The sequence below is a fragment of the Cherax quadricarinatus genome, unplaced genomic scaffold (assembly GCF_038502225.1).
Source record: "Cherax quadricarinatus isolate ZL_2023a unplaced genomic scaffold, ASM3850222v1 Contig245, whole genome shotgun sequence".
In the NCBI taxonomy this organism is placed as follows: Eukaryota; Metazoa; Arthropoda; class Malacostraca; order Decapoda; family Parastacidae; genus Cherax; species Cherax quadricarinatus.
Window position 1 is genome coordinate 72117 of NW_027195271.1, and position 25706 is coordinate 97822.

At 40.3% G+C, this 25706-nt stretch overlaps 1 protein-coding gene across 4 annotated transcripts in view; it reads right to left on the reverse strand.

Annotated features, from left to right (window-relative positions):
- EloB (elongin B) overlaps window positions 1-25706 on the reverse strand; it is a 71268-nt gene that overhangs the window by 40682 nt on the left and 4880 nt on the right. For all 4 annotated transcript variants that reach the window (XM_070080244.1, XM_070080243.1, XM_070080245.1 and 1 more), the window contains exon 2: window positions 17791-17884. In XM_070080244.1, the coding sequence (XP_069936345.1) occupies window positions 17791-17884 (94 nt within the window). The remainder of the gene's footprint in view (window positions 1-17790; window positions 17885-25706) is intronic.

Genomic DNA, 25706 nt, shown 5'->3' on the forward strand with positions numbered 1-25706 from the left:
GGTGCTGTTTCTGGAAAATAAGTGACCATGGGCCCCAAGAAAGCTTCTAGTGCCAACCGTACACCAATAAGGGTGAGAATTCCAATAGAAATGAAGAAAGAGATCATTGATAAGTATGAAAGTGGAGTGCGTATCGCCGACCTAGTCAAGTTGCACAAGAAACCCCAATCAACCATCGCTACTATTGTGGGCACCAGAAAGACAATCAAGGAACCTGTTCTTGCCAAAGGTTTAACTGTGTTTTCGAAACAAAGATCGCAAGTGATGGAAGATGTTGAGAGACTCTTATTGGTGTGGATAAATGAAAAACAGCTAGCAGGAGATAGCGTCTCTCAAGCGATCATATGTGAAAAGGCTAGGAAGTTGCATGAGGATTTAATTAAAAAAATGCCTGCAACTAGTGATGATGTGAGTGAATTTAAGGCCAGCAAAGGTTGGTTTGAGAGATTTAAGAAGCGTAGTGGCATCCATAGTGTGATAAGGCATGGTGAGGCTGCCAGTTCGGACCACAAAGCGGCTGAAAAATATGTGCAGGAATTCAAGGAGTACATAGACAGTGACGGACTGAAACCTGAACAAGTGTTTAATTGTGATGAAACAGGCCTGTTCTGGAAGAAAATGCCAAGCAGGACCTACATTACTCAGGAGGAAAAGGCACTCCCAGGACATATGCCTATGAAAGACAGGCTTACTTTGTTGATGTGTGCCAATGCTAGTGGTGATTGCAAAGTTAAGCCTTTATTAGTGAATCACTCTGAAACTCCCAGAGCGTTCAGGCAAAAGAATGTCCTCAAGGATAATTTGTGTGTGCTGTGGAGGGCAAACAGTAAGGCATGGGTCACTAGGGACTTTTTCTATAACTGGTTACACCATGCATTTGCCCCCAATGTGAAAGATTACCTAACTGAAAAGAAATTAGAACTTAAGTGCCTCCTGGTGTTAGACAATGCCCCTGGTCATCCTACAGACGTGGCAGAGCGACTTTATGGGGACATGAGCTTCATTAAGGTGAAGTTTTTGCCTCCTAATACCACTCCTCTCCTGCAGCCCATGGACCAGCAGGTTATTGCAAACTTCAAAAAACTGTACACAAAAGCTCTGTTTGAAAGGTGCTTTGTAGTGACCTCAGAAACTCAACTGACTAAGAGAGTTTTGGAGAGAGCACTTTAATATCCTCAATTGTGTAAACCTTATAGGTAAGGCTTGGGAGGGAGTGACTAAGAAGACCTTGAACTCTGCTTGGAAGAAACTGTGGCCAGAATGTGTAGACAAAAGGGATTTTGAAGGGTTTGAGGCTAACCCTGAGAGGATTATGCCACTTGAGGAATCCATTGTGGCATTGGGAAAGTCCTTGGGGTTGGAGGTTAGTGGGGATGATGTGGAAGAGTTGGTGGAGGAGGACAATGAAGAACTAACCACTGATGAGCTGATAGATCAACTTCAAGAGCAAGAGGCCAGACCTGAGGAAACTGGTTCAGAGGAGGGGAGAGAGAAATTGAAGAAGTTGCCTACTACAAAGATTAAAGAAATCTGTGCAAAGTGGCTTGAAGTGCAAACCTTCATGGATGAAAATCACCCTCACACAGCTATTGCAAGCCGTGTTGGCAACCTGTACACTGACAATGTTGTGAAACACTTTAGGGAAGTCATAAAGGAACGAGAGGTACAGGCCACTATGGACAGATATGTTGTGCGAAAGAAGTCCAGTGACTCTGAAGCTGGTCCTAGTGGCATTAAAAGAAGAAGGGAAGTAACCCCAGAAAAGGACTTGACACCTCAAGTCTTAATGGAAGGGGATTCCCCTTCTAAACACTAACACTCTCTCTCCCCTCCTCCCATCCCATCAATCATCACCAGATCTTCAATAAAAGTAAGTGTCATGTAAGTGTGCATGCCTTTTTCAGTTTGTGTGTATTAAAATTAACATTTCATGTGGTAAAAAATTTTTTTTTTCATACTTTTGGGTGTCTTGCACGGATTAATTTTATTTCCATTATTTCTTATGGGGAAAATTTATTCACATACTGATTATTTCGCATAACAATTACCCCTCTTGCACGGATTAAAATCGTTATGCGGGGGTCCACTGTATATCTTCCATTCTATCAAACGAGTCCAAAAAGTGAGAATACAACCATAAAAACCATACGAAAATATACTGCAAAGAGGCAGCTAATGGCTGAGAAGTTAACTCCCTTATTTATCGTCTGTCTTTTTTATTTTTGTTGTACATTAAGAAGCATCTTTCCATCATACATTGCCCAAGTTTCAATGAAATAGCCCAACAAACAACCGAGAAAAAAAAATGACCAAAAATCATATATGGCAAGCCCAAGCCAGGTACTGGAAATAAGTCACTTTGTCTGACTTTTCTGGGTTATCCTAGGTTCTCTATACATACACTGCTATGTATGATAACCTATGTAACTGTATTTGTGTATACCTGAATAAACTTATTTACTTCTAGTCTGTCAATTGAGTACAAGAAACTGCCCATTCACTTATTTCAACTACCCAATAAAGTGGTCAGAAATTGGCAATTTGGCCGATTTCACACAAATTTCAACAGATGCCAATTTCAAAATAGGGTCCAGAATAAACAATGCAGACATTCCTGGCACTAAAATAACATTTTCTCTGTTCATTAGTCACGGCCACAGGCCCCTCTTATATTATTCTTGCTTACCATTTGGAATTTTTATTCACAAAAAAAAAAAAAAAAAAAAAAAAAAAAAAAAAAAAAAAAAAAAAAAAAAAAAAAAAAAAAAAAAAAAAAAAAAAAAAAAAAAAAAAAAAAGAAGATTTACTGTTATGCAGACTACTGCATTATTGTAATAATTGTATAAATAATGTCAATCCATTCTTGACTCCGTACTGGAATTTAGACTGGTAGGCAGACGAGTATTGGACGGTGATGTCATTTGTTTACTCTTGAGCTTCGCTAAAGAATAGAACATTTTCGCTACTGTGAGCGCAATTTCAAGGTACTTTTCGTCATGAAAGCAATCAAAATCATATCCATTTCTGTAATATATCTTTCATTCTATCAAATGAGACCGAAAAAATGAGAATATAACCTAACAACCATACAAAAATATACCGCTAAGCGGCCGCTAATGGCTGAGAAGTGAACTCCGCTATTTATGGTCCGATTTCTTTCATTTTTGGTGTACGTGAAGAAGTATCTTTCCATCATACATTGCCCAAGTTTGAAAAAGATAACCCAACAAACAACTGAGAAAATAATAATAATAAAATAATAATAATAATAATACAGTGGACCCTTGCATAACGCTATTAATCCATTCCTGAGAGCTCAATGTTAGGCGAAATTATCGTTATGCGAATTAATTTTCCCCATAAGAAATAATGGAAATCAAATTAATCCGTTCCTGACACCCAAAAGTATGAAAAAAAAAATTTTTACCACATGAAATATTAATTTTAATACACACAAACTGAAGAAGACATGCACAGTTACATGACACTTACCTTTATTGAAGATCTGGTGATGACTGATGGGATGGGAGGAAGGGAGAGTGTTGATGGTCTTAGTGTTTAGAAGGGGAATCCCCTTCCATTAGGACTTGAGGTGTCAAGTCCTTTTCTGGGGTTACTTCCCTTCTTTTAATGCCACTAGGACCAGCTTCAGAGCCACTAGACTTCTGTCGCACAACATATCTGTCCATAGATGTCTGTACCTCTCGTTCCTTTATGACTTTCCTAAAGTGGTTCACAACACTGTCAGTGTACAAATTGCCAACACAGCTTGCAACAGCTGTCTGAGGGTGATTTTCATCCATAAAGGTTTGCACTTTAAGCCACATTGCACAGATTTCCTTAATCTTTGAAGTAGGCAACTTCTCAACTTCTCTCCCCCCTCCTCCGAAGCAGTTTCCTCAGGTCTGGCCTCTTGCTGTTGAAGATGATCTAGAAGCTCATCAGTGGTTAGTTCTTCATTGTCCTCCTCCACCAACTCTTCCACATCCTCCCCACTAACCTCCAACCCCAAGGACTTCCCCAATGCCACAATTGATTCCTCAACTGGCATATGCCTCTCAGGGTTAGCCTCAAATCCTTCAAAATCCCTTTGGTCTACACATTCTGGCCACAGTTTCTTCCAAGCAGAGTTCAAGGTCCTCTTAGTCACTCCCTCCCAAGCCTTACCTATAAGGTTTACACAATTGAGGATATTAAAGTGATCTCTCCAAAACTCTCAGTCAATTGAGTTTCTGAGGTCACTACAAAGCACCTTTCAAACAGCTTTTGTGTACAGTTTTTTGAAGTTTGCAATAACCTGCTGGTCCATGGATTGCAGGAGAGGAGTGGTATTAGGAGGCAAAAACTTGACCTTAATGAAGCTCATGTCCTCACAAAGTCGCTCTGCCAAGTCTGTAGGATGACCAGGGGCATTGTCTAACACCAGGAGGCACTTAAGGTCTAATTTCTTTTCAGTTAGGTAATTTTTCACATTGGGGGCAAATGCTTGGTGTAACCAGTCATAGAAAAAGTCCCTAGTGACCCATGCCTTACTGTTTGCCCTCCACAGCACACACAAATTAGCCTTGAGGATATTCTTTTGCCTAAACGCTCTGGGAGTTTCAGAGTGATACACTAATAAAGGCTTCACTTTGCCATCACCACTAGCATTGGCACACATTAACAGAGTAAGCCTGTCTTTCATAGGCATATGTCCTGGGAGTGCCTTTTCCTCCTCAGTAATGTAGGTCCTGCTTGGCATTTTCTTCCAAAACAGGCCTGTTTCATCACAATTAAACACTTGTTCAGGTTTAAGTCCTTCACTGTCTATGTACTCCTTGAATTCCTGCACATATTTTTCAGCTGCTTTGTGGTCCGAACTGGCAGCCTCACCATACCTTATCACATTATGTATGCCACTACGCTTCTTAAATCTCTCAAACCAACCTTTGCTGGCCTTAAATTCACTCACATCATCACTAGTTGCAGGCATTTTTCTAATTAAATCCTCATGCAACTTCCTAGCCTTTTCACTTATGATCGCTTGAGAGATGCTATCTCCTGCTATCTGTTTTTCGTTTATCCACACCAATAAGAGTCTCTCAACATCTTCTATCACTTGCGATCTCTGTTTCGAAAACACAGTTGCACCTTTGGCAAGAACAGCTTCCTTGATTGCCGTTTTCTTGGACATAATAGTAGCGATGGTTGATTGGGGTTTACTATACAACCTGGCCAGCTCGGAGACACGTACTCCACTTTCATACTTAGCAATGATCTCTTTCTTCATCTCTATAGTAATTCTCACCCTTATTCCTGTAGGGTTGGCACTAGAAGCTTTCTTGGGGCCCATGGTCACTTATTTTCCAGAAACAGCACCGAAAACACTGTAATAATACGAAATGTTCCGATTGTACGCTTGGATGTTACAGCGGAGGCTGGCTTGTAAACAATGCCACCGGCGGAACATGTGAGGCTGGCTCAGGCCACACAAACGCGTCTTGGACGAATAGCGTTGAGCGAGTTTTTTAGCGCTATGCGAGGCAAAATTTTAGCGATAAAATGTATCGCTATGCGGATTTAATGTTATGTGATGCCAATGTTATGCGAGGGTCCACTGTAATAATATCCTCATTTACTACACGTACATGTACAAGGTATACAGGCCTAGCTGACATCAGTGACATACTACCGTATAGAAAGGCACTTGTTATGCTGAGCATTTCAAGAAAATTACGTCAGTGTCCCAGGATAACACCCACACTAGTCGGCTAACACCCAGGTACCCATTTACTGATGGGTAAACATAGACAACAGGTGTAAAGAAACACGCATAATGTTTCTACCCTGGCTGGGAATCGAATATTTACCAAAAACCATATATGGCTAACCCAAGCCAGGTACTAAAAATAAGCCACGTTGACTTTTTTGGGGTTATCCTAGGTTCTCTACACATGTTGCTATGTGTGATAATCTATAGAGAGAAAATAGCTTTTTTGTTTCATATTTATGGTGGAGTACGAGTGTATATCATAGTTAGCCCTGTGCTATACTCCATTTTCTCTAATATAAGCCACCAAGACAAGGATAGGAGAATGGTATTTGTTTCCCATATCCTCTTCATAACTCTGTCGAACTGCTCGGTGTTATACCAATTATTATTCATTCTGGAGTATTTAACATGTTTTATGTTATTTATATTGTTTCTTATGTCACATTCTATCAATTGTGATAGGCAAATAAGCTGTAGTGTTGATATTAGCATAATAATTAAGCATATTCTCCTGCTTCATGAGACTGAGCTCATGGCAACCGACAGTGGCTTCAAAGCCACCTTATCTTTAATGGATAATGTACTGTGTAGGTGCTTTACATAATGAGAAGCATTTCTTTTATTCATTGGAACCATGGCTAGGGCTAAAAGTAAGCAGGTTAAAACAATAAATGGAGAAAAAGGAATTGGAATGGCTTATGCAGCAAGTAGCGCCACCAAACAGTACCAGCAGGTTGGCGTGGCGACCCTGGAAATTTGAAATTATGCTAGCCAAAATTAGTGCCGAATAACTGAAGGAACCGAATAACTGATTGCCGGATTTGTGATGGCAGACCTGTACTAAAAATAAGCCACGTTGACTTTTTTTGGGTTATCCTAGGTTCTCTACACATATGCTAATATGTGTGATAATCTATAGAGAGAAAATAACTTCTTTGTTTCAGGTTTATGGTGCAGTATGAGTATATCACAGTTAGCCCTGTGCTATGCTTCGTTTTCTCTAATATAATGGTGTTTGTAGTATACCATATCCTCTTCATACCTCCATCAAACTGCTTAGTGTTATGCCAAATATTATTTATTCTGGAGTATTTAACATGTTTTATGTTATTTATATAGTTTCTTATGCCATATTAGATCAACTGTGATAGGCAAATAAGCTGTAGTGTTGATATTAGCGTAATAATAAAGCATATTCTCCTGCTTCATGAGACTGAGCTCATGGCAACCGACAGTGGCTTCAAAGTCACCTTATCTTTAATGGATAATGTACTGTGCAGGTGCTTTACATAATGAGAAGCATTTCTTTTATTCATTGGAACCATGGCTAGGGCTAAAAGTAAGCAGGTTAAAACAATAAATGGAGAAAAAGAAATTGGAATGGCTTATGCAGCAAGTAGCGCCACCAAATAGTACCGACACGTTGGTGTGGCGACCCTGGAAATTTGAAATTATGCTAGCCAAAATTAGTGCCGAATAACTGAAGGAACCGAATAACTGATTGCCGGGTTTGTGATGGCAGACCTGTACAGTGGACCCCCGGTTAACGATATTTTTTCACTCCAGAAGTATGTTCAGGTGCCAGTACTGACCGAATTTGTTCCCATAAGGAATATTGTGAAGTAGATTAGTCCATATCAGACCCCCAAACATACACGTACAAACGCACTTACATAAATACACTTACATAATTGGTCGCATTCGGAGGTGATCGTTATGCGGGGGTCCACTGTACTTGCAACATCTGCCACATTGCTCCCCTATCCACTATTATATGCCTTTTCTAAATCCATAAAGGCAATAAAAACTTCCCTACCTTTATCTAAATATGTACTGTTTACTGTATTTACATTAATTCTTATGGGAAATACTACTTCAAATTTAGGCCTTTTCGAATTTAGGCCGACCTTCTGGAATGGATTACGGCCGATATTCGAGGTTCCACTGTACCCTGTTCACCAAGTTTAAAGATGAATTAATGAATTTAAAGTGTCCCAGAGCGATTATTTATTTATTTATTTATTTAGAAATTTTAGCATACATACAGAGGTACAAAAAAAATACAGGTAAGAGCAGCATGCCAAAGCCACTTATATGCATAGCATTACGGGCTGGCTTAAAATTAACTTAAGATTAACTAAGCAATGATGAAATCAGTGATAAGACATTATTGTAAACAGATAACTATAAAGCACAAATGAGTATTACAAAGACAGGTCATATGGTTGCATGCATTGCTGTTCATTCAGTAGAATGGAGTATTCTGTTAGGTAGTGTATTTAAAAAAATAACAAAGTTAGATTGGGTCCTAGGTTTAACATTTATGTGATATAATTGTGAGTAACATTTTGGATATACAATTTATAAGGTTCAGTTATTCAGTATTTATTTGGTTTTGAGTGAGTAAGTGAACTTTGAGAAGAGACTTGAATTTATAAACAGGTAGTGTTTCTTTTATATTTACAGGTAATGAATTCCAGATTTTAGGGCCTTTTATGTGCATTGAGTTTTTGCATAGTGTGAGATGGACACGAGGAACATCAAAGAATGATCTGTGCCTTGTGTTATGGTCATGTGTTCTGTTGAGGTTGGCAAGGAGATGTTTGAGGGGAGGGTTAATATCAAAGTTAAGTGTTCTATGTATGTAATAGGTGCAATAATAAGTATGGATGTTTTGTATGGTGAGTAGGTTGAGTGCTTTGAATATTGGTGGAGTGTGTTGCCTGTAGTGAGAATTTGTTATCATTCTAACTGCAGCCTTTTGTTGGGTAATTAGTGGTCTGAGATGGTTAATTGTTGTTGAGCCCCATGCACAAATTCCATAGGTGAGATAGGGGTAAATAAGGGAGTGATAAAGGGCCAGGAGGGCTGACTGTGGAACATAGTACCGTATCTTCGATAGTATGCCTACAGTCTTGGAAATTTTCTTAGAAATTTGTAGTATATGTGTATGAAATTTGAGTCTATTATCGAGGTGGACTCCTAAGAATTTTCCCTCTGTTAGCTTTGTGATAGGTGATCCGTTTATCGTTATGTTAAGAGGTACATCTGTAGCTCTGTTACCAAACTGAATGAAGTAGGTTTTGTCAATGTTTAGTGTAAGTTTGTTAGTCCTCATCCAGGTAGATATTTTCTGTAATTCGGTGTTTACAGTATTGGCTAGCGTGACTGGGCTTGGTTGAGAGAAGACGTATGTAGTGTCATCTGCAAAAAGTGTGGGTTTGAGTAATTAAAAGTGTGGGTTTGAATAATTGCGAAGCATTTGGTAGGTCATTTATGTATAGGAGAAAGAGAAGAGGGCCAAGGACACTTCCCTGTGGGACACCAACTGTAATTGGTTGTGCGGAAGAGCTTGCCCCATTTGCGTACACATATTGGCTTCTGTTGCTGAGGTAAGACTTGAGGTAGTTGAGGGAGTGCCCTCTAATACCATAGTGTGACAATTTTACGTGGAGCAAGTCATGGTCAACTGTATCAAAAGCTTTACGTAAGTCAATGAAGATACCCAGTGGGACTTCTTTTTTCTCTATTGCAGTGTATATATGTTCTAGCATGTGTATAATAGCATCATTAGTATTTTTATTAGGCCTGAATCCAAATTGGCAGGGGTTGAGAATGTTTTGGGAGATGAGGTAGGAGTAGATTCGTTTATGAATTAATTTTTCGAAGATTTTTGAGAGAGGGTGTAAATTGGATATTGGCCTATAGTTATTCAACTCTGTTTGGTCTCCTCCTTTATGGATCGGGGTGACCCTTGCTATTTTGAGAACTGTAGGGAAGGTGGAGGATTCAATGGATTTGCTAAAGAGTGTTGCAATGATTGGTGATAGTACTTGTGACGCTTTTTTGTATATAAAGGGTGGTAAGGTATTTAAATATCCTGCCTTGTTTTTCAGTGCGTTGATAATAAGGGAGACTTCGTATGGGTTAGTCGGAGCTAGGAACAGTGTGTTCGGGTAGTTGCCAGTGAGGTAGTCATTTGGTGGGGTATCTGAGCTTGGGATTTTATTGGCAAGGTTTTGACCTATAGTGGAGAAGAAATCATTGAGTCTGTTTGCTGTTTCTGTTGGTGGGAGTTGGGGTTCATCTGATTTTGCTAATTTTATTTCGCTATGTTGTGATATCTTTTTTGTTCCCAGAATTTCTGATAGGGTCTTCCAGGTCTTTTTTATATCACCTTGTAAGTTGGATAATCTGTTCTCATAATACAATTTTTTTGCCCTTCTTATCAGGCTGGTTAGGATTGACGAGTAACGTTTTGTTTGGTCTCTGGTTATGTGACCCATTCTGTACTGTTTTTCATATCGGTGTTTTGTATTTATGGATTTGAGAATGCTGGGTGTTAGCCAGGGACTGTTCAGTCTCTTAGCTGTCATCTGTTTAGTTTTTTTAGGGCAGTGCTTGTTATAAAGGTATTGGGTCTTTTTTAGAAAATTATTAAAACATTCGTCAATATCTGTATAGATTTCTAGCTCAGTGTGCCAGTCAATGTTTGTTACTGCTGTTGTGAAGTTATTAATGGCTGCCTCACTGTGAAGTCTGAAGGTGACTATCTGTCATTACAGTCTCTCCTCACTTAACGATAGAGTGTTCCATTCCTAAGATCACGTTGGTAAATGAATTCGCCACTAAGCGAGGAGCATACTGTAATGGTAGTGGGTTTCTGTCAACAATCTTCGATATTGTTTTAACGTTACCTTTGCACCATTTATAACATTTTTAGTATAGTTTTAAATGTTTATACAATAGTGTACTGTATACATATTGTAATAAAGTGAAGAGAGGAAATCAGCTCTAACATACATTATTTAAGTATGCATACTGGTCAGAGAGCCCATCATAAGTGTGAGTCGTCAGTAAACAAGTACGTTGATAAGCGAGGAGAGGCTGTATTATTGTTGCATCTTTAACACTAGTGAGACACTCTTAGTGATTTTAATGTGTACCTGCATGTCTGCCCAGTGTATAAGTTTATTTAGGTACAGGTACATGTATACTTAACCCTTAAACTGTCCAAACGTAGATCTACGTTTGCTAGTGTAGAGCTCCGAACGTAGATCTACGTTTTTTTACATTCTTTCCTATGGAGAAAATCAAGGGCAGAGTCCTACACTTGCAAACGTAGATCTACATTTGGACAGTTAGAGGGTTAGGTACAATTATTGTATATATATATGTATATATATATGTATATGTAGGTAGTAGGTTGGTAGACAGCAACCACCCAGGGAGGTACTACCGCCCTGCCAAGCGAGTGTAAAACGAAAGCCTGTAATTGTTTTACATGATGGTAGGATTGCTGATGTCTTTTGTCTGTCTCATAAATATGCAAGATTACAGGCATGTCTTGCTACTTCTACTTACACTTAGGTCACACTACACATACATGTACACGTTTATTTATACACACTCATCTGAGTTTTCTTTGATTTTATCTTAATAGTTCTTGGTCTTATTACTTTTCCTTTTATATCCATGGGGAAGTGGAATAAGAATCTTTCCTCTGTAAGCCATGCGTGTTGTAAAAGTCAACTAAAATGCCGGGAACAATGGGCTAGTAACCCCTTTTCCTGTAAAGATTACTAAAAAGAATAAGAAGAAAATTATCAAAGTGGGAAGTCTGAATGTGCGTGGATGTTGTGCAAATGATAAGAAAGGGATGATTGTGGATGTTATGAATGAGAAGAAGCTGTCCTGGCTTTAAGTGAAACAAAGCTGAAGGGGGTGGGAGAGTTTCAATGGAGAGGAATAAATGGGATAATGTCAGGGGTTTCAAATAGAGTTAGAGCTAAAGAAGGAGTAGCAATAATGTTGAAGGATAAGCTATGGCAGGAAAAGAGGAACTATAAATGTATTAATTCAAGGATTATGTGGAGTAAAATAAAGATTGTATGTGAAAAGTGGGTTATAATAAGCGTGTATGCACCTGGAGAAGAGAGAAGTGTAGAGGAGAGAGGAAGATTTTAGGAAATGTCGAGTGAATGCGTGGGGAGTTTTGAATCAAGTGTGAGAGTAATGGTGGTTGGGGATTTCAATGCTAAAGTGGGTAAAAATGTTATGGAGGGAGTAGTAGGTAAATTTGGGGTGCCAGGGGTAAATGTAAATGGGGAGCCTTTAATTGAGCTGTGTGTAGAAAGATTTGGTAATAAGTAATACATATTTTATGAAAAAGAGGATAAATAAATATACAAGGTATGATGTAGCACGTAATGAAAGTAGTTTATTAGATTATGTATTGGTGGATAAAAGGTTGATGGTTAGGCTCCAGGATGTACATGTTTATAGAGGGGCAACTGATATATCGGATCATTATTTAGCTGTAGCTACAGTTAGAGTCAGAGGTAGATGGGAAAAGAGGAAGGTGGCAACAACAAGTAAGAGGGAGGTGAAAGTGCATAAACTAAGGGAAGAGGAAGTTCGGGCGAGATATAAGCGACTATTGGCAGAAAGGTGGGCTAGTGCCAAGATGAGTAGTGGGGGGGTTGAAGAGGGTTGGTATAGTTTTAAAAATGCAGTATTAGAATGTGGGGCAGAAGTTTGTGGTTATAGGAGGGTGGGGGCAGGAGGAAAGAGGAGTGATTGGTGGAATGATGAAGTAAAGGGTGTGATAAAAGAGAAAAAGGTAGCTTATGAGAGGTTTTTACAAAGCAGAAGTGTTATAAGAAGAGCAGAGTATATGGAGAGTAAAAAAAAGGTAAAGAGAGTGGTGAGAGAGTGCAAAAGGAGAGCAGATGATAGAGTGGGAGAGGCACTGTCAAGAAATTTTAATGAAAATAAGAAAAAATTTTGGAGTTAAACAAGTTAAGAAAGCCTAGGGAAAGTATGGATTTTTCAGTTAAAAACAGAGTAGGGGAGTTAGTAGATGGGGAGATGGAGGTATTAGGTAGATGGCGAGAATATTTTGAGGAACTTTTAAATGTTAAGGAAGAAAGAGGCAGTAATTTCATGCACTGGTCAGAGAGGTATACCATCTTTTAGGAGTGAAGAAGAGCAGAATGTAAGTGTGGGGGAGGTACGTGAGGCATTATGTAGAATGAAAGTGGGTAAAGCAGCTGGAACTGATGGGATCATGACAGAAATGTTAAAAGCAGGGGGGGATATAGTGTTGGAGTGGTTGGTACTTTTGTTTAATAAATGTATGAAAGAGGGGAAGGTACCTAGGGATTGGCAGAGAGCATGTATAGTCCCTTTATATAAAGGGAAAGGGGACAAAAGAGATTGTAAAAATTATAGAGGAATAAGTTTACCGAGTATACCAGGAAAAGTGTACGGTAGGGTTATAATTGAAAGAATTAGAGGCAAGACAGAATGTAGGATTGCGGATGAGCAAGGAGGTTTCAGAGTGGGTAGGGGATGTGTAGATCAAGTGTTTACATTGAAGCATATATGTGAACAGTATTTAGATAAAGGTAGGGAAGTTTTTATTGCATTTATGGATTTAGAAAAGGCATATGATAGAGTGGATAGAGCAGCAATGTGGCAGATGTTGCAAGTATATGGAATAGGTGGTAAGTTATTAAATGCTGTAAAGAGTTTTTATGAGGATAGTGAGGCTCAGGTTAGGGTGTGTAGAAGAGAGGGAGACTACTTCCCAGTAAAAGTAGGTCTTAGACAGGGATGTGTAATGTCATCATGGTTGTTTAATATATTTATAGATGGGGTTGTAAAGGAAGTAAATGCTAGGGTGTTCGGGAGAGGGGTGCGATCAAATTTTGGGGAATCAAATTCAAAATGGGAATTGACACAGTTAGTTTTTGCTGATGATACTGTGCTTATGGGAGATTCTAAAGAAAAATTGCAAAGGTTAGTGGATGAGTTTGGGAATGTGTGTAAAGGTAGAAAGTTGAAAGTGAACATAGAAAAAAGTAAGGTGATGAGGGTATCAAATGATTTAGATAAAGAAAAATTGGACATCAAATTGGGGAGGAGGAGTATGGAAGAAGTGAATGTTTTCAGATACTTGGAAGTTGACGTGTCGGCGGCTGGATTTACGAAGGATGAGGTTAATCATAAAATTGATGAGGGAAAAAAGGTGAGTGGTGCGTTGAGGTATATGTGGAGTCAAAAAACGTTATCTATGGAGGCAATGAAGGGAATGTATGAAAGTATAGTAGTACCAACACTCTTATATGGGTGTGAAGCTTGGGTGGTAAATGCAGCAGTGAGGAGACGGTTGGAGGCAGTGGAGCTGTCCTGTTTAAGGGCAATGTGTGGTGTAAATATTATGCAGAAAATTTGGAGTGTGGAAATTAGGAAAAGGTGTGGAGTTAATAAAAGTATTAATCAGAGGGCAGAAGAGGGGTTGTTGAGGTGGTTTGGTCATTTAGAGAGAATGGATCAAAGTAGAATGACATGGAAAGCATATAAATCTATAGGGGAAGGAAGGCGGGGTAGGGGTCATCCTCGAAAGGGTTGGAGAGAGGGTGTAAATGAGGTTTTGTGGGCGAGGGGCTTGGACTTCCAGCAAGCGTGCGTGAGCGTGTTAGATAGGAGTGAATGGAGACGAATGGTACTTGGGACCTGATGATCTGTTGGAGTGTGAGCAGGGTAATATTTAGTGAAGGGATTCAGGGGAAACCGGTTATTTTCATATAGTCGGACTTGAGTTCTGGAAATGGGAAGTACAATGCCTGCACTTTAAAGGAGGGGTTTGGGATATTGGCAGTTTGGAGGGATATGTTGTGTATCTTTATATGTATATGCTTCTAAACTGTTGTATTCTGAGCACCTCTGCAAAAACAGTGATAATGTGCGAGTGTGGTGAAAGTATTGAATGATGATGAAAGTATTTTCTTTTTGGGGATTTTCTTTCTTTTTTGGGTCACCCTGCCTCGGTGGGAGACGGCCGACTTGTTGAAAAAAAAAAAATGTATATAAAATACACAAACTTAACCCTTTCAGGGTCCGTCCCGTAGATCTACGGCTTTACGGTGAGTGTCCAAACCGTAGATCTACGCCATGAGCTCAGCTCACTCTGATAAACTGTGAGTGGTACATTTGGGCCTAGATATGAGAGAATACATCTATGTGGTATGTGTGCACCACATAAAACAGATTCTGCAGCAGACTGTGTATAATGAGAGAAAAAAACTGAAATCATGATTTTTCGATTAAAACAGCAACTTTGCAGTGTTTTTTCGTATGTTTTTTATAGTTGTATTTGCGATTTCTTGGTCTCATTTGATAGAATGGAAGACATATTACAGAAATAGAGATGATTTTGATTGGTTTTAGTACTGGAAATGGCTTGAAACTGAGCTCAAAGTAGCGGAAATGTTAAATTTTTGCCGATATTCAAGAGTAAACAAACGACCTCACACATCTAATACACATCAGCTGGTGGGTCTAATATACATTCACAAATATGGTGAAGATATTTATACAATTATTACAGTATTGCATAACAGTAAATCTTCTATTTTTTGGTGTGAATAAAAATTCATTATGTGAATAAAAAATCAAAATGGAATTTATTTGTAAAGCCTCAAAACATAACTAACGAACAGAGGAAATGTTAGTTTAGTGCCAGGAATGCCTACATTGTTTATTCTGGACCCTATTTTGAAATTGAAATATTTTGAACTTTGTGTTAAATTGGCCAAATTGACAATTTCCGATCACTTTATTTTGTAGTTGAAACAGTTGACTTGGCGATTTCTTGTGCTCAATCGATAGAATAGAAGTAATACTAGTGAAATAGCTAAGAATTTGGTTGATTGGAATAATGTAATTGGCCTAAAATGGGAGTCAAAGTCGGCAAAATCGCCGATTCGTAAATATCGCTGACACATCAAAATTCGCGAGAGCATAATTTCGTCAATTTTCCACCAAATTTCGTACTTTTTGTTTTATTACCTTCACAAAAAGATTCTCTACGATTTCATAAGAAAAAATAACAAATTTTTTTTTTGAAAATTCTTGGACACTGGTGCGTGACTCCAGATTTGGGCCTTGGACCCTGAAAGGGTTAAAACACTTGAAATTTTGGAAAGTTTCCAGACATAATCGATAAATGCAGAGCTTATGGAGGATGTAAACCAACAATGGTATGCAGATGCCATAATAGTGAATCAGAGCCCTATAAACAAATTTTTGGTTGTAATTTGAAATGTCCATGTTAGCAAATCGCAGTGAAGCGGGACCATCCTGTACATACAGGAAAAATTTGTTTAGTTATATAAAAACTATTTACAAAGGTCCACCAGCAACAGCATCTTAACTGTCAGCAGGGTGTTGTTTCTGTACTACTTGGTGCCCTGTGGCTTTATTGATAGCACCCTCAGCTCACATACTGAGTGTCCGTGGTTTGATCCCCGGCATAGGTGGAAACAATGGGCAGGTTTCCTTACACCTGCTGCTCCTGTTCACCTAGCAGCAAGTAGGTACCTGGGTGTTAGTTGACTGTTGTTGAATGCATGCTGGGGAAAAAGATCAAAGGACACCAACAGAAATAAGTCACACAGTTCCTGATAACACTGACTTAATCAAGTTTTCCTGGGTGGCTAACCATCCATGTTAAAAATCTGAACAAAATCTTATTTCTTATCTTACTGAATTGCAGCAGCTGACTTACTATTGTAGTATTAAGTATGTTCAGCTGAGCACAAAATCATATACAACACCGTCCATGAAAAAGAGTGCATTATCACTCCTAAGAACTCTTATGTAAAAAATCTACTAAACTTAAGGGGCCGATGTACGTTTTTGGACCGATAAAAAAAATTCAAATTGAAAAATTATGGAAAAAATGTTTTCCTACCAAAAAATAGTGCATAATTCTGGCAACATGTTGATGCAATCAGCTTGTTTCTATCATATTTCTAAGTATGTTTGTCCAAAAATGTTGTTTTTTTTTTGTTCTTGCTGTTATCAGGAGGACATGTTGATAATCATTTTTTTTTTACTCCATAAACTACAATTTTTAAGACTGTTTCATTCTAAATACTCTACATGGCAACTTCTGTGAGGACTAAAGTGAAAAGTGTAGAGTAGTTGTGGCTCAGTAGCCTGAGGGCTGTGAAAAAAGATGGAGGGGTGCAACACGCTCAGATTTGGCATGACATGACCATAGTTTTTTACAGAAAACATAATTATATGTATAACTCAGGAAAAATTTTTTGACATTATTTTCCCTCTCATGCGAAGAGTATTTACAGGAGCATCATGATTTTTCACATGTTATTGATGAATGATGGTTCTTTTGAATTATGTAGAAGGTTTGTGATATGTTTTACCATTTTGTTTTTACTGAATTTTTTTCTCTTCAAAAAGTCTTAAAAAAAATAAATAAAACACATATTTCAACATTTTGTACAATGCAATCTATTGACATTTTGCTCAAATGTCCATGTAATTAGATAACCTAACTCGTTATCTTTCATCTGATGTCGACGAACATTATAAGTCTTGCCAATTATGTAGTGGAGGTATAGTTTTAAGCCCTATAAAATAGGGCACTATTTTTTCTAACTAACTGTAAAGAAAAAAGTCACTAAAAACACAGTGTCTAGGTTTCAAATGCTGCTTAATTCACAGTAAAAATTCCTTTGAAATTAGAAAAAAAAAAAATATTATGCTCATCGGTCCCTTAAGAACTACAGTTCTGTATTATGTCTCATCTTTAGAACCCATGACAACTATCTGGGTTACATTTTCAGTATTCAGAGAAAAGATGATTATTTTGTTTTTAACTGGATTTTACTTTAAATTCCAGGTTATGGACCAGTAAATGATACATCAAGAGATGTTCCAGTGAAATATGATGAAAGACTTGATGATGGCGTTTTTAAGTATGGAAGTTACAAATGAGTATTTATAGTAAGCATTTAGGATCTAGGTGCCAAAATGAAATGAGGTAATAACTGTCAGAACTGCTGATTAAAATAACTATCAAATATTAATCACTAGTTATAATCAAGAAGAGACTATACTGCACTTTAATACACATCTCAAGAGGGCAACTAGTATATGCAAAAGTCAAGCTGTTCAAAAAGATAGAAAAACATGAGGGGAAAAAAACATGCATAATTCTACCTTACCCTGAATAATTTTCTTCAATTCCCTTACTGTCGTTGTCTCCTTGGCATCTGTGAAGATTGTGGTCTTCTTCCTCCGCAACATCAAAAACACATCCTGCATCAACAAAAGATAAAAAAATTAAATGATCACCTTTGCATTAGCTTTCATGTTATTATTACAGTGGACCCTCGGGTAACAACATTAATCCGTTACAGAGAGCTCGTCTTTAACCAATTTTTTCATTATCCGAATTAATTTTCCCCATAAGAAATAATGGAAATCAAATTAATCAGTTCCAGACACCCAAAAGTATTAAACAAAATAATTTTTTTACATAAAATATACATTTCCCTACACAGAAAACAATGAGACATGCAGAATAAACAATACTGAAATGATACTTACCTTTATTGAAGATGTATTGACGAGTGATGAGATGGGAGGAGGGCAGATGATGGAGTAGTTTACAATTGTTTGGAAGGGGAATCCCCTTCCATAAAGCCTTCAGGTAACAAGTCCTTTTCTGGGGTCACCTCCCTTCTTTGTTTTTTAATGCCACTAGGACCAGCTTGAGAACCACTGGACCCCTGTTGCACCAAAAATCTGTCCAGAGAGCTCTGTTTCTGGCAACTCTAAGATTTCTCTAAAATGGGACACAACACTGTCATTGTAGATGTTGCCAGCATGGCCTGCTACAGCTGTGTCAGGGTGATGTTCATCCATAAATGTTTGCACATAAGAAAGCAGGAACATTGCAGCAGGCCTATTGCCCATATTAGGCAGGTTCTTCACAAACCATCCCACTAACAGAATCGTATTTGCCCAACCCAATTTTCAACGCTTCCCATGCAATAAGCTTTGATAATTCTATTCACTCATGCACAAGTCCTAATCAAATCAAATCGTGTGTGTGGGGAAGTACCTTGTCTGTCTGGTGTGTGGGGAGGTACCTTGTCTGTCTGGTGTGTGGGGAGGTACCTTGTCTGTCTGGTGTGTGGGGAGAGTACCCTGTCTGTCTGGTGTGTGGGGGAAGTACCCTGTCTGTCTGGTGTGTGGGGGAAGTACCCTGTCTGTCTGGTGTGTGGGGGAAGTACCCTGTCAGTCTGGTGTGTGGGGGAAGTACCCTGTCTGGTGTGTGGGGGAAGTACCCTGTCTGTCTGGTGTGTGGGGGAAGTACCCTGTCTGTCTGGTGTGTGGGGGAAGTACCCTGTCTGTCTGTCTGTCTGGTGTGTGGGGGAAGTACCCTGTCTGTCTGGTGTGTGGGGGAAGTACCCTGTCTGTCTGGTGTGTGGGGGAAGTACCCTGTCTGTCTGGTGTGTGGGGGAAGTACCCTGTCTGTCTGGTGTGTGGGGGAAGTACCCTGTCTGTCTGGTGTGTGGGGGAAGTACCCTGTCTGTCTGGTGTGTGGGGGAAGTACCCTGTCTGTCTGGTGTGTGGGGGAAGTACCCTGTCTGTCTGGTGTGTGGGGGAAGTACCCTGTCTGTCTGGTGTGTGGGGGAAGTACCCTGTCTGTCTGGTGTGTGGGGGAAGTACCCTGTCTGTCTGGTGTGTGGGGGAAGTACCCTGTCTGTCTGGTGTGTGGGGGAAGTACCCTGTCTGTCTGGTGTGTGGGGGAAGTACCCTGTCTGTCTGGTGTGTGGGGGAAGTACCCTGTCTGTCTGGTGTGTGGGGGAAGTACCCTGTCTGTCTGGTGTGTGGGGGAAGTACCCTGTCTGTCTGGGGTGTGGGGGAAGTACCCTGTCTGGGGGAGGTACCCTGTCTGTCTGGTGTGTGGGGGAAGTACCCTGTCTGTCTGGTGTGTGGGGGAAGTACCCTGTCTGTCTGGTGTGTGGGGGAAGTACCCTGTCTGTCTGGTGTGTGGGGGAAGTACCCTGTCTGTCTGGTGTGTGGGGGAAGTACCCTGTCTGTCTGGTGTGTGGGGGAAGTACCCTGTCTGTCTGGTGTGTGGGGGAAGTACCCTGTCTGTCTGGTGTGTGGGGGAAGTACCCTGTCTGTCTGGTGTGTGGGGGAAGTACCCTGTCTGTCTGGTGTGTGGGGGAAGTACCCTGTCTGTCTGGTGTGTGGGGGAAGTACCCTGTCTGTCTGGTGTGTGGGGGAAGTACCCTGTCTGTCTGGTGTGTGGGGGAAGTACCCTGTCTGTCTGTGTGGGGGAAGTACCCTGTCTGTCTGGTGTGTGGGGGAAGTACCCTGTCTGTCTGGTGTGTGGGGGAAGTACCCTGTCTGTCTGGTGTGTGGGGGAAGTACCCTGTCTGTCTGGTGTGTGGGGGAAGTACCCTGTCTGTCTGGTGTGTGGGGGAAGTACCCTGTCTGTCTGGTGTGTGGGGGAAGTACCCTGTCTGTCTGGTGTGTGGGGGAAGTACCCTGTCTGTCTGGTGTGTGGGGGAAGTACCCTGTCTGTCTGGTGTGTGGGGGAAGTACCCTGTCTGTCTGGTGTGTGGGGGAAGTACCCTGTCAGTCTGGTGTGTGGGGGAAGTACCCTGTCAGTCTGGTGTGTGGGGGAAGTACCCTGTCAGTCTGGTGTGTGGGGGAAGTACCCTGTCAGTCTGGTGTATGGGGGAAGTACCCTGTCAGTCTGGTGTGTGGGGGAAGTACCCTGTCTGTCTGGTGTGTGGGGGAAGTACCCTGTCTGTCTGGTGTGTGGGGGAAGTACCCTGTCTGTCTGGTGTGTGGGGGAAGTACCCTGTCTGTCTGGTGTGTGGGGGAAGTACCCTGTCTGTCTGGTGTGTGGGGGAAGTACCCTGTCTGTCTGGTGTGTGGGGGAAGTACCCTGTCTGGTGTGTGGGGGAAGTACCCTGTCTGTCTGGTGTGTGGGGGAAGTACCCTGTCTGTCTGGTGTGTGGGGGAAGTACCCTGGCTGGTGTGTGGGGGAAGTACCCTGGCTGGTGTGTGGGGGAAGTACCCTGGCTGGTGTGTGGGGAAGTACCCTGGCTGGTGTGTGGGGAAGTACCCTGGCTGGTGTGTGGGGAAGTACCCTGGCTGGTGTGTGGGGAAGTACCCTGGCTGGTGTGTGGGGAAGTTCCCTGGCTGGTGTGTGGGGAAGTTCCCTGGCTGGTGTGTGGGGAAGTTCCCTGGCTGGTGTGTGGGGAAGTATGCTCGCTCGTGTACATAGGAAAGCAGGAACACTGCAGCAAACCTGTTGGCCCATACTACCACCCTCTACCACCATCACTTCAACCCTCTACCACTACCACTTTCATATCTTTCTACAAACTTTTTCTTGAATTCTGTAGTGTTTCTCACCCTGTTTACTACAGGGCTGGCACTAGAAGCTTTCTTTGGGCCCATGGTGGCTTATTTAGCAATTACAAGCACTAAAAACAATGGAATAATACAAAATACATCGCATGTACGCATGGAATCGTCCTCATTGGCGTGTAAACAGCAGCACACTGGATGTACATGGAGTGTCCGAGCCACTCATGCCGCGCTCAGACGTTCGGGACAAATGTCCTTAACCGAGTTCTTTATCACTAACCGAGTCTATATTTTGACGCAAAAACGTGTCGCTATCCGATTTTTTCGTTATCTGATGACATTGTTACTCGAGGGTCCACTGTACATTCATGGGGGTATTACAGTGCCTAGGAAGAATGGGAGGCATTCAGATTAGATCCAATAAATGGGAGTACAGGTCTAATTCCTTGGATCAAAAGCCTGTCACTGGCTTGAACCTCCCTCGTGGGGAATAGCTTTCGTAATACTGTACTTTATGTACAGACATATGCTAGTCATGGGTTTGCCGTGATATACTATATGTACAGTGGACCCCCGCCGTTTGGCGGCCGCGACTTTTGTGAAATCCGACTTTTGGCAAGTTTTTTCGGCAAAATTTAGCTTCGTGGTTCGTGATTGAACTCGTGATTCTGCGACCTTCTGGTACGCGTCTGCCCGTCAGCGTGCACACAAAGCCAATCTCCCACACTATTCACATTCAGTGTGCCATTGTTTACCAGCATGTGACTATCACCCCACGGGTTCATACAACACATTTCATAATAATTCATTATTTTTTGTGCTTGCAACTGCTAAATAAGACACCATGGGCCCAAAGAAACACGATGGAATTCAAGAAAAAACTCATAGCAAAGTACTAAAGTAGAGGAGGAAAAGAGGAGAGAATGTGCCTTCTGCAGTGATTCAGTGATTCTACAATATGTATGATACTAAAGCAGCAGGTATCGATAAAGGCTACAGCTCCAGCCAGCGATAAAGTGTAGAATTAACCGTTAGACTGTTGCAAGCCCCTTTCTGAAACTATCATTCTATGTTGTAAAATTTTTTTGAAAAAAAAAAAAAAAATTATTTCTTATGAAATGATAGAGAATCTTTTCCCGATAGTAATGACACCAAAAGTACAAAATTTGGTTGAAAACTCATGGAATTACGCTCCCGCAAAGTTGGTGGTCTCGGCAACATACGCATTAGTGATTTCACCGAATTTGAGCCCTGTTTTTGGCCAATTCCATTGTTCCAGTTGACCAAACTCATAGCTATTTCTTTAGAATTCCATTTTTTCTATTAATTGAGTACATACAAAAAACTGCCCATTTACAGATTTGAACTACTCAATAAAGTGGTCAGAAATTGGCAATTTGGCCAATTTGACACATATTAAAAAAAGATGCCAATTTCAAAATAGGATCCAGAATAAACAATGTAGACATTCTTTGCACTAAAATAACATCCTCTGTTCATTAGTCATGTCTCTAGGCCCCTCATATTACTATTGCCTTTTATTTTGATTTTTTATTCATACAAAAAATACAAAATATATACTGTTATGCAGACTACCGAATTATTGTAAAAATGGTATAAATAATATCAGTGCACTAGTGAAAGAATATTAGACTCCCCAGTTGATGTGTATTGGACGTGTGGTGTGATTTGCTTACTCTTGAACATTGGTAAAAATCGAACATTTCCGCTACTTTGAGCTCAATTTCAAGGTCGTTTTCTTTGTGAAACTAATCAAAATCAACTCTATTTCTGCAATATGTTTTCCATTTTATCATGCGAGACCATGAAAATGAGAATACAATAATAAATACTATACGAAAATACACCTCGAAGTCGGCGTTTTAATACCCCCATTTTTTTTTTATAATTATGCACTGCGTGTGCAGAATTTTTTTAATGTGGTGCACACTGACCACACAGACCCATTCTCTCACATGTGGGCCTACCAGCTTTCTCCTGCTTGATTTAAGGCTGCTAGAATTATTGAGTATGTGTACATCCGACACACTGGCTCGTAAGACGTATATATACGACCAAAACAGTCAAAGGGTTAACAGTGTAGCAAGTAAGTTAAGCGAGTAAACGATAGAAAAACAAGATGAGAGTAACTCTCCAATGTTGTTGGATGTGAATAACAAAAAAAGGCACAATACCGTGACTGGAACGATACACAAATAACCCGCACATAAAAGAGAGAAGCTTACGACGACGTTTCGGTCCGACTTGGACCATTTATTTGTGTATTGTTGGATGTATATAGAACCGATGAACATACACTGCCCTGCTGTCTTCCACCACCCTAAACCTCTGCCATCTCCTTCATCAAACTAACTAATTAAACTAACATCTCCAAGGTAAGTGTAAATATAAAAGTGTAAGTATAAAAGTAATTATAAGTGTAAATATAAAAGGACACCAATGGAAATATGTCACTCTTGAATTTTTTGGGTTATCCTGGGTACTTTACACATATGCTGCTATGTATGATAATCTATGTATGTAACTATTTGTGTATACAGTGGAACCTCAAATATAGAACTTAATCCGTTCCAGGAGTTAGTTCTAAATTTGAAAAGTCTGAAAAGCGAAGCAATACTTCCCATAAGAAATAATGGAAAGACAATTAATCCGTTCCAGAAACCCAAAAATATTCACAAAAAAATACATTTTAGAGAGATTAATTATATGTTTACATACACACAACAAATATAGTGTTCAATTATGTATTAATAAATTTAAATAAACACATAAAATAACATTTTACTTACCTTTATTGAAGATTGGTGATGGCATCTGGAAGATAGGGAGGAGAGAGGGAGTTGGGGTTAGTGTTTGGAAGGAGAATCCCCCTCCATGAGGACTTCAGGTATCAAAGCCCTCTCTAGGGTTACTTCCTTTCTCTGTCTTTTAATGCCACTAGGACCAGCTTGATAGTCATTGGACCCCTGTCTCACAAAATAACTGTCCACAGTCCTCTGTTTCTGGTGCCTCTAAGATTTCCCTAAAATGGGACATGGTTCTGTCACTGAACTTGTTGCAAAGATGGCTTGTTTCAGCTTGCTCAGGGTGGTACTTTTCCACAAACATTTGCGCATCATTCCACCTGGGACATCATTCCACCTGGGACATCATTCCACCTGGGACAACATTCCACCTGGGACAACATTCCACCTGGGACAACATTCCACCTGGGACATCATTCCACCTGGGACATCATTCCACTTGGGACATCATTCCACTTGGGACATCATTCCACTTGGGACATCATTCCACTTGGGACATCATTCCACTTGGGACATCATTCCACTTGGGACATCATTCCACTTGGGACATCATTCCACTTGGGACATCATTCCACTTGGGACATCATTCCACTTGGGACATCATTCCACTTGGGACATCATTCCACTTGGGACATCATTCCACTTGGGACATCTATGGTGTTCTCACTTTCTTTACCACAGGGATACCACTAGCAAGTTTCTTTGGGCCCATTGTAGCTTATTTCACAGTCCCACAAGCACTAAACACAATGAAATAATTGTAAAATGTTTGAATGAAAACACAGGTTAGTGTTCACTCAAGCATCAACAAAACCAGACTGGCTCACGGCGTCTGCATGGGGACGCAGACAGAGCAGGCTGCTGGACAGGTCCGGTACCCAGTGGTTCGAAAATAGGGGCGAGTTCGATAATAGGGACAAAGTTGCTTCGAAAAAAGGGTTCTATTTTCGAAGAGTTCGATAAGCGATACGTTCGAAATTTGAGTTTCCACTGTACCTGAATAAACTTATTTACAAATTAAAATGTAAATATTTTTTATTTATAAATTACATACATTGTTTAACCCTTTGATAAAAGAGAGTGCAAAAATTATAGGGGGATAAGTCTGTTGAGTATACCTGGCAAAGTGTATGGTAGAGTTATTATTGAAAGAATTAAGAGTAAGACGGAGAATAGGATAGCAGATGAACAAGGAGGCTTTAGGAAAGGTAAGGGGTGTGTGGACCAGGTGTTTACAGTGAAACATATAAGTGAACAGTATTTAGATAAGGCTAAAGAGGTCTTTGTGGCATTTACGGATTTGGAAAAGGCGTATGACAGGGTGGATAGGGGGGCAATGTGGCAGATGTTGCAGGTGTATGGTGCAGGAGGTAGGTTACTGAAAGCAGTGAAAGTTTTTACGAGGATAGTGAGGCTCAAGTTAGAGTATGTAGGAAAGAGGGAAATTATTTCCCAGTAAAAGTAGGCCTTAGACAAGGATGTGTGATGTCACCGTGGTTGTTTAATATATTTATAGATGGGGTTGTAAGAGAAGTAAATGCGAGGGTGTGGAGTTAAAAGATAAAGAATCACACATAAAGTGGAGTTGTCACAGTTGCTCTTTGCTGATGACACTGTGCTCTTGGGAGATTCTGAAGAGAAGTTCCAGAGATTGGTGGATGAATTTGGTAGGGTGTGCAAAAGAAGAAAACTGAAAGTGAATATAGGAAAGAGTAAGGTTATGAGGATAACGAAAAGATTAGGTGATGAAAGATTGGATATCAGATTGGAGGGAGAGAGTATGGAGGAGGTGAATGTATTCAGATATTTGGGAGTGGACGTGTCAGCGGATGGGTCTATGAAAGATGAGGTGAATCATAGAACTGATGAGGGGAAAAGGGTGAGTGGTGCACTTAGGAGTCTGTGGAGACAAAGAA